General features: G+C 44.8%; 1 protein-coding gene across 13 annotated transcripts in view; it reads left to right on the top strand.

Moving 5' to 3' along the window:
* The window catches only part of PTBP3 (polypyrimidine tract binding protein 3), a 415,749-nt gene that overhangs the window by 364,053 nt on the left and 39,532 nt on the right, over nt 1-12,164 (top strand). For all 13 annotated transcript variants that reach the window (XM_063914711.1, XM_063914705.1, XM_063914702.1 and 10 more), the window contains one exon: nt 875-949. In XM_063914711.1, coding sequence (XP_063770781.1) covers nt 875-949 — 75 coding nt within the window. The remainder of the gene's footprint in view (nt 1-874; nt 950-12,164) is intronic.

Raw genomic sequence — 12,164 nt, 5'->3', positions numbered from 1 at the left:
AAATAGCTCTTTAGAGTTACATGTAGTATACTAGTTTGCAATTGGTCACAGAATATATGTAATAGAATAGAAAAGGGGATGTCTGTTTTTTTTTTTATAAAATAACTATAAAAACGAAATCTACTACTATCCCACCAACAACTGCAATGGAAAAAAAATATGGATGGTGACTGTAGATACAGTATAGTAATTACCACAAGAGGTCAATTTTAATAGACTTTATTGCACAGTATTTATACATAAAATCCTTTAAAATAGATATATTCACATAAATCTCATGAAACAGCACAAATCTAGGTATCATTAGTAAAACACACTTGTGGCATTCTCACCCGGCTGGTTGTGTCAGAGAATATTATCCTTATAAAATATGATTTATCTCATAATCTCCAACTACTTTAGATGTAGAAATGGTCACAATTTCAGAAATAGGGAACTTTTATAAGCAGATTTCTTTGTCCTGATAATGCAAAATTCTTCTAGAATAAGGCATGTGCTCCAAGTAGGATTATCCAGGATATTGTGCTGATTATTTTGATATGCGACACATGTATATTGTGTGTGACTGAGTCTGTATATTGAGCACATTCTTGTAGCACTTCCTATATAGATTTCTAGACTCTGTCACACACAGATGTACAAGTGTTGCATATCAAATTAATCAGCACAGTCTCCTGGTGCGTCTGCATCTGTGTGTAGGTTTACCAGGAGGTACAGCTGGAAACATTGCGGTACCATTTGTGACATGACCACTTTGCAGGTGCATGCTGAAGTTCTTTTAAGATGTTTAGTTCAAGTGTTCAATGAAAGTGGAATCTTTGTGATTAGCTATTTCTCACTAGTTTTATTGTTGTTGTTTTTTTTGCCTTTTCAGGTGCTCCAGGTATAATTTCCTCTCCTTATGCAGGTGCTGCAGGATTTGCCCCAGCCATTGGCTTCCCTCAGGCAGGTGGGTTTAATAGAATCAATGTCTGTTTCTTAAGCCACACCGCTCAGTGTATACCTGCTATTGCGCGCTCCCTGGGTCTTCCTGTCAGGCATGCTGCATGGCCACTGGGACAACCCAGGGAACGACGGCATGCATTTTAAATGTGGTGGCCAACGATACATTGGGGCAGATGTATTAAGCCTGGAGAAGTGATAATACAGTGATAAGTGGAAGGTGATAACGCACCAGCCAATCATCTCCTCACTGTCATTTTTCGAACCCGTAATGAATGGCTTGTGCGTTATCACTTTCCACTTATCACTGATATAATACATCTGCCCCAGTGTGCCTTCATCCCCTGCATTGTGCAGTGTGTACAGCCGTTTAATATGTACCCAGCATTAGAAAACCGAAAACACTGTAAAAGTATGAATTACTTAAAACCTGTGTACTCAGGACTGGCACTGTTTCTGTGATCCTCAAAAATATTAAAAACAAAATGATACTTTCATGGACGCACTTTAGATAATTTTTTTATTTTTTACATTTCTTTTATTTGAGGGTTTCCTTATTTTTTAAATTTTATTTAATTTAGAGTGTGTACACACGGTGAGATTCGTACTTAACCGATTCTCACTGTGCGACGGGGGGCCGGGTCGGCACTTAGCCAGTATCGCAAGCACATAATGAGTGTGCTTGCGATCCTGGTACTGTGCGATTTTGGCTAAGTGTCAATCTTGACTATCTCTTCTATAGAGATAGTCAGGATTGACTTGCCTGCACAGTCTATTTTTTCTGCTGATGCCGACCGCGCGGGGCCGCGCATCGGATCGGGATCGCAAGGTGACTGTCACCTTGCGATCTGCACTATCTTTTCTTCCGATTCTGACTATATACAGAATCGGAAGAAAAGATCTCACCGTGTGTACACACCTTTAGACTGCCAGTGGATAAGACTTGGGGAATCTAATAATTTTATTTCTTTAATCTTTTCTAAGATTTTTAGATCGTCCAGTTTATTGTAATTTGATCTGCTGTGCACTCTAGTTCTTGTATCAGAAATTGATGGTATATATTGTAAATATTTGAGTAGAATAAAGGGGATCACACACAGCAATCTGGTCACTTGTCTTTTTAGTGTTCAGTGGCCAGATCTTTGTGATATTAGCATACATGTCGAGCGCCGGGCGGCAGGGGAGGGGGATGTAAGCATGGAGAAGTGCCCGGAGCGGTAGGAGGGGATTTAGCGCCAGGGGTAAGCTTAGTACATTCCACCCCTATTCTGTTAGTAAAGGCACAAGCAGTGAATAACATGTCAGTGTACAGAGAGTGATGATTTCATGCCTCCCACATATGGTAAAATACAGATGTATCCTTATACACTGTTGCCGCAGATGAGCCAAACAGCCCTTCCCTGTGCGCCAGGTCCCATGAAACTCTGCTTGCGCCAAGTGTCTCTCTCAAATGTGCGGCTTAGGGGCATTACGACAAAACCGCTTTACAATATTGCACTGATTAATTTGCAAAAGTGATACATGTACATCTGTGTGTGAATGTACAAGTGACACTTGTACATCTGTGTGTGAATTTGTATAAGAAGTGCTAAGATGCAGCAGCCACAGCTTTTTTCATGCCAAGTTCCATTTGTACATGTTTAGAAGTAATTCCTGTGTGGTTAAAGTCACAGTCCGGCATCTCTGGTATAGACTGAGTTTTTTTGCTGCATCTACTTGCGAATAAGAGACCTATTTAAAGTAAATGTTGCTGCGCTGCTCAGCTTGGCGCACCAGACATAGCTAAACACTAAAGTTACGATGACAAGTGTCCCTCATAAATGGTGCAGCGTAAGCATGTGTCCAAATGTGTGGGGTAAAATGAAATACCTATGTCAAACAATTTTTTTTTTGCAATACAGGTATAAGACACATCTGTGTGATCATCAAACCACTCCCAACTCCTTCTAATTCTGGAGTGTGGGTATATTAATAAATGTCGGAAGCTGCCGTCTTGTCGGAAAGACTGCAGCTTCCGACAGTTTTAGGCCAGAAGGGGTTCCGACCTATTCATTACGGCCCCGTTTTTGCTTCAGCCGCTGATCAGCGTGCATTGTCTGAAGCGGGGCCAAACCCAACAGGTTTTATCCCCGTTTCAGACAATCTCAATCTGACTTTAAAAAAAGTCAGATTGAGATGAGGGAGCGGAGAGCAGGGTAGGGGAGCAGCGGGGAGAGCAGGAACCCAGCGGCCACCGGGCTCCAATAGCCAGGTCCCGGCCGTAGCAGGAGGATGGGGCACCGCCGCCGCTGACTGCAGCGTCCACCCGGCTCCAGCAAGCAAGGTCCCGCTTGCCGGAGCCAGGTGGACGCTGCCGTGAGCCTCCAGATACGCTGCTGCAGCCGCCGCTCACCCAGTCTCCTCCTCTCCTCCCCCCATCTCCTCCTCTCATCCGCTCCTTCTCTCTTCCGCTCTGTCGCCTCCTCTCCTCCCCCCATCTCCTCCTCTCCTCCCCCCATCTCCTCCTCTCTTCCGCTCCCTCTCCTCCTCCTCCACAGCTCCCCCCACCGCCGCAGACATCCTTCCCCCCCCCCCCCCCCCCCCCCCCCCGGCGCTGTCAACGCACCCGGCAGCCGCTGACAGGACACCGGGAACGGGCAAATCCGACAGTCTGGTTTGGCCACTCTTTGAATAGCGGTTGTCGAGTCCATTCCGACAACCGCAAGTCGGAATGTACCCGACTCTTATTGAATATACCCCATGGTCTTACTGGGAAATCCAAACATCAGTCCTATATATTCACTCTCAATAATAGGACACCAGCTATATAACTGATATGAAGAGTCAGGTGAAAGCTAGTACAGGATACAAAAAAATTTATTGGACCATAAACCATTTACATAATGTGAGAGAAAAATGCAAATGTGAATAGAACGCAACCAATCAGGGTATGGTGGATACTCCTGCATCCCCGGGAAAACAGGAACAAGTCCTTTCGGCGCCATCATATTGTAATATATTTAGGAATACTACTAGGGTGTTCCATAAACACCACGCACATGTTTTTTTAGGCTTCTGAAGGTATTTTTTAAGGCTATTCATAGGCTACTGTAGAAAATGGGTCTGGTCATATAACAATGAAATTCGAGAGCTGTTTCCATATAATATTTTACGATGTGTGTATATATATATATATATATATATATATATATAAAATATATTATTCATTGTCTCAATAGAGGAACCAAAAATGTGTGATTTTGAATTTTGGGTACGGGATACATAACCTGTATGTGTGTGCGTATATAACAATACTAAATGTAAACGTTATTTCATACTGTATTTTCAATAAAAATGATAGAACAGAGAAAATGTCCTGCAAGATTGTTGGGAGTAGCGTGTGTTCCACAGCCAGTGAGTTTGTGGCACTGGCAAAAATAACAAACCGCATTGTGCCTTTCATGGCCATAGCAAGCAAGTGATCTCAAAGCCCCAAATGGTAACTGCATAAAACTGCTGTCAGCGCCCTCATTAACACGTGGGAAGACTAATAAAGATTATAAAACATTTTCATTTCATCCACTTCTTGTGACTTTACTTTGGGAACAGTTCACATCTGTACAATTTGTGAAGCTTCATATTTCAGCAGGAGCCAAAAATATATTTGACTGACTACTCAGTGGCGTAAGTTCGTCACAGTTGCCCGGAGGCAAGTTCATACCTGTTGCCCCCCCCCCCCACCCCTTATATCTAGATAAATATATTTATGTATGTGTGCATATATGTGTGTGGGGTGTTCTGAATTTTTTTTTATATATGGTATATGTTAGTGATGAGCGGATTCGGTTTTACTCGTTTCTCAAAACGGCATCTTACTGGCTATCCAAAACACGTGACATCCGCGAGCCAATATGATGCCGTTTTAAGAACCGAGTAAAACCGAATCCGCTCATCACTAGTATATATACATTTCATTGTCTTTTATTTTAAATCACACATTTCTTAGCAGTCATACCCAGGAATAGAACCCACTGACAGCACTTTACTGATGGAGCTATTTGCTCCAGTACAGGAAGCATGAGAATTGTAACTATATGAAGTTATGTGTAATTGTCACAGAAGTAACTTCATATAGTGAAAAGATAGCGGTAGCCATCAATTAACTTATTTCAATGGTGTCACAGAATGGGGGGAGAAGAGCCCCCCTTCAGAGCAGGAGCCCGGCGGCAGATGACTCCGTTGCCTCCCAGAGTTCTGCTTCTGTGACTACTTGAAATGAAATTAATAGCTAGGCGCAGGACATATAATTACAAATGAGTAAAACTATGTCAAATTAATGCCGCTAATAAACTTATACCAAATGTTACTAAAGATAGCACTAAGAAATGGTAAATGGTGATCTACTAAACCACCAATAAGAGTATAATAAATTTCATTGTGCTCACGAAAAAATATCACATTTAATAAGTAATACATTTAAAAACAAACTTACGTAAGCACATCACACTGACATAACTAGAACTACATAGATATTAGCACATAAAAACACATATTATTAATACTCCCAATTAGAGATAAGTAAATTATAGTACTGCATGTAGATACTAGAGATGTGTGGCTGGCACTTTTTGTGTTTTGGTTCTAATTCCACTTTCTCATACGTCCTAGAGGATGCTGGGGGTCACCATTAGAACCATGGGGTATAGACGGGATCCGCAGGAGACATGGGCACTTTAAGACTTTCAAAGGGTGTGAACTGGCTCCTCCCTCTATGCCCCTCCTCCAGACTCCAGTTTTAGAATTGTGCCCAGTGAGACTGGATGCACTACAGGGGAGCTCTACTGAGTTTCTCTGAAAAGACTTGTGTTAGGTTTTTTATTTTCAGGGAGGCTGCTGGCAACAGTCTCCCTGCTTCATGGGACTTAGGGGAGAGAAGTATGACCAACTTCTAGTGAGTTCAATGGCTCTGCTTCTGGCTGACAGGACACCATTAGCTACTGAGGGTGCTGATCGCTGGGTACGCCTAGATGCTCATTCCCGCAGCCTGTCGTCACCCCCTTACAGAGCCAGAAGACAGGTGAGTAGCAGAAGAAAGAAGACTTATTCTCCAGTGCCGGCTTTCTGAGGTACCGCGCAGCGAACGGAATGCTGCACGCCATGCTCCCACACATAACAGGCACTGCATGGCGCAGAGAGGGGGGGGGGCGCGGCGCCCTGGGCAGCATAAAATCCTCTTTTAACACTGGCACATAAGGGCATATAGGGGGTCATTCTGAGTTGTTCGCTCGGTAAAAATCTTCGCATTGCAGCGATTTTCCGCTTAATGCGCATGCGCAATGTCCGCACTGCGACTGCGCCAAGTAAATTTGCTATGCACTTAGGAATTTTACTCACGGCATTTTCATCGTTCTGGCGATCGTAATGTGATTGACAGGAAATGGGTGTTACTGGGCGGAAACAGGCCGTTTTATGGGCGTGTGGGAAAAAACGCTACCGTTTCCGGAAAAAACGCAGGAGTGGCTGGAGAAACGGGGGAGTGTCTGGGCGAACGCTGGGTGTGTTTGTGACGTCAAACCAGGAACGACAAGCAGTGAAATGATCGCAGATGCCGAGTAAGTCTGAAGCAACTCAGAAACTGCTACGAGGTGTGTAATCGCAATATTGCGAATACATCGTTCGCAATTTTAAGATGCTAAGATTCACTCCCAGTAGGCGGCGGCTTAGCATGAGCAAATCTGCTTAAATTCACTTGCGAGCGAACAACTCGGAATGACCCCCCTAGTGCGGTGGCACTGTCCTAACCCCCGCCAGTATAAAAATTTAGTAATCCACACTGAGGAGAAGCGCGCCATTGCATGGGCGGGACTTCTTCCTCAGCCAGCCAGCACACTACTCGGCGCCATTTTTCCTTCTTTCCATGCAAGGACACTGATCCTTCCTTCACCACTGTATCAGGGTGCAAAACAGGGGGGGGGCAAGTTAAATTAGTGCTGTGCATATTTAAGTATATATTGATATATGAATAAAAGGGCGCTGCAGGTCTGCGGGGCAAACTTTGTTGTACAGTTCTCTGCTGCTAACGCTGGGTTGTGAGCTGACAAAATCCTCTGTGTCCCTTGACAGATTTTACAGTGGATCTGTCCCCTATAAGCCCCGGAGTGTCTGTGGGGTGTTTGCGCATGTATGTAGCATGTCTGACAGGATGGTCTTCCCCTGAGGAAATTTTAGTAGGGGCACAGATGTATGTATATGTGTGTGTTCCGACACTGCTAAAAAACAAACAGAAAACAAAACGTATATGGGTGAAAAAATTGCGTGATAATTTGTCTGAGTCTCAGACACAGGACCTGGAGACAGTCTGTGGAAGAGGTGTTTTTCCAAAGTTTTGTTTTTCATCCACACCAGACCCCTCGGGGTCTCCTAACATTGTCTATGTAATGCACACTGATACCGACACGGACTCTGAATCCTGTGTCGACACTAGTTTTCCAGAATATTCAGTACATGATTGTAGCTATAAGGGTGTCTTAGACAATACGGAGTACCCTTCTGTACCAACAGAAGAAGGTTTACCTATATAAAGAAAGAAAAGAAGGAAACTTTTACCTTCCTCTTGTGATTCCCAAGGGAATTCAGGTTGCCTAGACATTCCCCGCAGTTGACAGGGGGAGTCACCCCCCGTTTTAAGAAGGGTCCTCTCACGGTTACCAAGAAAGTGACTCTGCCTGCATCTGGGACATATGTCCTTAAGGAGCCGGCAGACCGCACGTTGGAATATACATTAATATTTAATTATACAACCCATGAGACATTACTCAAAACTACATTGCTTGTGCGTGAATGAGTAGAGCTATTAAAAAGTGCTCTGATAATTTTATCGTCCAGTATTGACACTAGCTATGGTTGAGATTCTCCTAACGTTAGATCATATACGGTATGCTACGGCATCCATGCCTGGAGCCGCGACAGAGAATTCACCAGTGAAAGGTGCATCCTGCTTCCAGAATAGATTATGAAGTCTCTCCCGTACTCAAGGGGAGACCTTGTTTGGTAGTGACCTGGATTATTTGGTGGGCAGCTACCGCAGGTAAGTCGTTTTTCTGCCATTTGTCCCTCCACAGATAAAAAAGCCGCATCGCTCCAAGTTGCGGTCCTATCGGCCCATGAGGTACGAATAAAATAAAAATTAAAAAAAGTTTCCCTTTCTTTGCATATAGAGGTAGGGGAAGAGGAAGAGATCCGCCTCTTCAGGATCACAGGAGCAGAAATCATCTCCTGCTTCTGCCAAATCTACTGCATGACGCTGGGACTCCCTTGCGAGAGTCCACCCCAGTGGTGGAGTGCCTGACACTTTTCAGTCAGTTCTGGGTTCATTCTGGCCTGGACCCGTGGGTTTTACAAATAGTGTCCCACGGATGCGAACTGGAGTTCAAGGCGTTTCCCCACACCGATTTCAAATCGGCCTTACCAGTTTCTCTCCCTGACAGGGAGGTAGTAAGCCCAGCCATTCAAAAATTGAGTCAGGATCAGGTCATTACCCTGATTCCCCTGTTCTAACAGGGAGAGGGTTTTTTTATTCAAGCCTCTTTATGGCTCCAAAGCCGGACGGCTCAGTCAGACCGATCCTAAATCGGAAATTTTCAATTTCTATCTGAAGTAATTCAAATTCAGTATGGAATCTCTCAAGGCAGTAATCTCCAGTCTGGAGGAAGGAGATTTCATGGTTTCAGTAGACATAATGGATGCCTTCTTACATGTTCCCTTTTATCCTCCACGTCAGGATTGCCTGAGATTTGCAATTCAGGATTGTCATTACCAATTTCAGACGTTGCCGTTTGGTCTATCCACGGCTCCAAGGATTCTCACCAAGATAGTAGCGAAAATGATGGTTCTCCTTCGCAAGCAAGGAGTCATTATTATCCCGTACTTGGTAGATCTCCTAATAAAGGAGTGTTCCAAGGCCAGGTTGGTGCAGAACATTGTACTATCCCTGACAGTTCTTCAACAACAGAGTTGGGTCATGAACTTCCCAAAGTCATACTTGATACCGATTGCCATTTCTGGAAATGATACTGGACACAGAACTACAGTATTTTTCTTCCAGTGGAAAGGACTCTGGAGATCCAGAGACTAGTCAAATAAATTTGGAAACCAGCAAGTATGTCTATCCATCAATGCATACGGTTGCTGGGGATGATGGTTGCGGCCTACGAGGTCTTACAGTTTGGCAGGTTCCATGCCAGTGTATTCCAGTGGGACCTGTTAGAGTCCGGATCCCACCGACACATGCTCCGGAGGATAATCCCGTCTTCCAAGACCAGAATCTCACTCCTGTGGTGGCTACACAACTCTCACCTCCTAGTGAGGCGCAGGTTCAGGATACAGAACTGGACCCTAGTGACCACGGGTGCAAGCCTCCGAGGCTGGGGAGCAGACACACAGGGGGGAAAACTTCCAAGGAATGGTCAAGTCAGGGAACTTGTCTCCACATAAACATTCTGGAGTTAAGAGCCATTTACAACGGCCTTCTACAAGCGGAACATTTTCTTCAAGATCTACCCGTACTGATCCAGTCGGACGATGTAACAGCAGTATCGTGTAAAAACCATCAGGACGGAACGAAACGCAGAGCGGCAGTGGCAGAAGCCACACAGATTCTCCGCTGGGACGAAAAGCATACGGGCGCTCTGTCAGCGATCTTCATTCCAGAAGTAGACATCTGGGAAGCAGATTTCCTCAGCAAACACGATCTCCATCCAGGAGAGTGAGGCCTCCACCAAGAAATCTTCACAGAGGTGACAGGTCATTGGGGAGCTCCTCAAGTAAACATGATGGCATCTCGTCTCAACAAGAAGCTTCAGAGATATTGTTCCAGGTCGAGAGACCCTCAAGCAATTGCAGTGGATGCACTGGTGACACCGTGGGTGTTTCAGTCGGTGTATGTATTCCCTCCACTTCCTCTCGTTCCAAAAGTTCTAAAGATCATAAGAAGAACAAAGATTCGAGCAATCCTCATTGTCCCAAACTGGCCAAGGAGGGCTTGGTATCCAGAGCTTCAGGAATTACTCATAGGAGATCCCTAGCCTCTTCCTCTGCACGAGGACCTGTTACAGCAGGGGCCGTGTGTGTATCAAGTATTACCGCGGCTGCGGTTAACGGCATAGCGGTTGAACGCCAAATCCTAGCCCGTAAGGGTATTCCCAGTGAAGTCATTCCCACACTTATTCAGGCTAGAAAAGGGGTAACGTCTAAACATTACCACCGTATTTGGAGAAAATATGTTTCCTACGGAAGAGTTTCAGGTAGGACGTTTTCTCCATTTTTTACAAGCAGGTGTGGATGCGGGCCTAAAGTTGGGCTCAATTAAAGTACAGATTTCAGCCTTATCGGTTTTCTTTCAATAACAATTGGCCTCCCTTCCAGAAGTTCAGACTTTCGTGAAAGGCGTGTTGCACATCCAACCTCCATTTGTGCCTCCAGTGGCTCCATGGGATCTTAATGTGGTGTTGCAGTTCATTAAATCACATTGGTTTGAACCTTTACAGAAGCTGGAGTTGTAGTTCCTCACTTGGAAAGTGCTCATCCTGTTGGCCTTTGCATCTGCAAGGCAGAGGTCTGAGTTAGCGGCCTTGTCTCACAAGAGCCCTTGTTTGATCTTCCATGAAGATAGTGCAGAATTGAGAACAAGTCAACAATTTCGGCCGAAGGTGGTTCCCTCTTTCCATATGAACCAACCTATTGTGGTGCTTGTGGCCACTGACGCCTTCGTTGAGTCAAAGTTTCTGGATGTGGTCAGAACTTTGAAGATTTATGTCACCAGAACGGCTCCTATTGGGAAAACAGAGACTCTGTTTGTTCTGTATACTCCCAACAAGTTGGGTTTCCTGCTTCCAAGCAGACCATTGTGCGCTGGATCTGTGGTACGATTCGGCATGCTCATTACACGGCAGGATTGCCGTTACCAAAATCAGTGAAGGCCCATTCTACTAGAAAGGTGGGCTCGTCCTGGGTGGCTGCCCGGGGGGTCTCGGCATTGCAACTTTGCCGAGCAGCTCCTTGGTCAGGGTCAAACACTTTTGCAAAGTTTTACAAGTTTGATACCTTGGCCGATGATGACCTCAAGTTTGGTCAATCGGTGCTGCAGAGTCGTCTGCACTCTCCCGCCCGTTCTAGAGCTTTGGTATAACCCCATGGTTCTAATGGTGACCCCAGCATCCTCTAGGACGTATGAGAAAATACGATTTTAATACCTACCGGTAAATCCTTTTCTCTTAGTCCGTAGAGAATGCTGCGTACTGTATCTGCAGTTATTGATTGTGGTTATACACTTGTTGTGTTACGGTTCTTGTCAGCATGTTGCTGCAATTATTCATGCCATTGGCTTGTGTTCTGTTGAATGCCACGTTCTGCGGCATACTTGAGGTGTGAGCTGGTAAGATGTTCACCTTGGTTTAACAATAAATCCTTTCCTCGAAATGCCCGTCTCCCTGGGCACAGTTCCTATAACTGGAGTCTGGAGGAGGGGCATAGAGGGAGGAGCCAGTTCACACCCTTTGAAAGTCTTAAAGTGCCCATGTCTCCTGCGGATCCCGTCTATACCCCATGGTTCTAATGGTGACCCCAGCATCCTCTATGGACTAAGAGAAAAGGATTTACCGGTAGGTATTAAAATCCTATTTTCGTGTTATGGTTTTGCCAAAACCACCCTTTCGGGTTTTGTTTTGGATCTGAATGATTTTTGATAAAACAGCTAAAATCACAGAATTTGGGGGTAATTTTGCTCCTACGGTATTAACCTCAATAACAATAATTTCCACTCCTTTCCAGTCTATTCTGAACACCTCACAATATTGTTTTTAGGCCAAAAGGTTGCACCGAGGTTGCTGGATGACTAAGCTAAGCGACACAAGTGGACAACACAAACACCTGGCCCATCTAGGAGTGGCACTGCAGTGTCAGACAGGAGGGCAGATATAAAAATAAAAAGGCCCCAAACAGCAATCATGCAAAGAAGAAAAAGAATTGCAATGAGGTAGTTGTATGACTAAGCCAAGCGACACAAACAATTGGCCCATCTAGGTGTGGAACTGCAGTGGCAAGACAGGATGGCAGATATCAAAAAAAGGCCCCTAACAGCACATAATGCAAAGAAAAAAAAAGGTGCACAGAGGTTGCTGTATGACTAAGCTAAGCGACGCAACCACCTGGCCCATTTAGTAGTGTCATGCAGTGGCTGAATGTCG

This window comes from Pseudophryne corroboree, chromosome 1, assembly GCF_028390025.1.
Source record: "Pseudophryne corroboree isolate aPseCor3 chromosome 1, aPseCor3.hap2, whole genome shotgun sequence".
NCBI lineage: Eukaryota > Metazoa > Chordata > Amphibia > Anura > Myobatrachidae > Pseudophryne > Pseudophryne corroboree.
The sequence above is the reverse complement of the archived record's forward strand: the minus strand, read 5'-3'. Positions and strand labels throughout refer to the sequence as shown.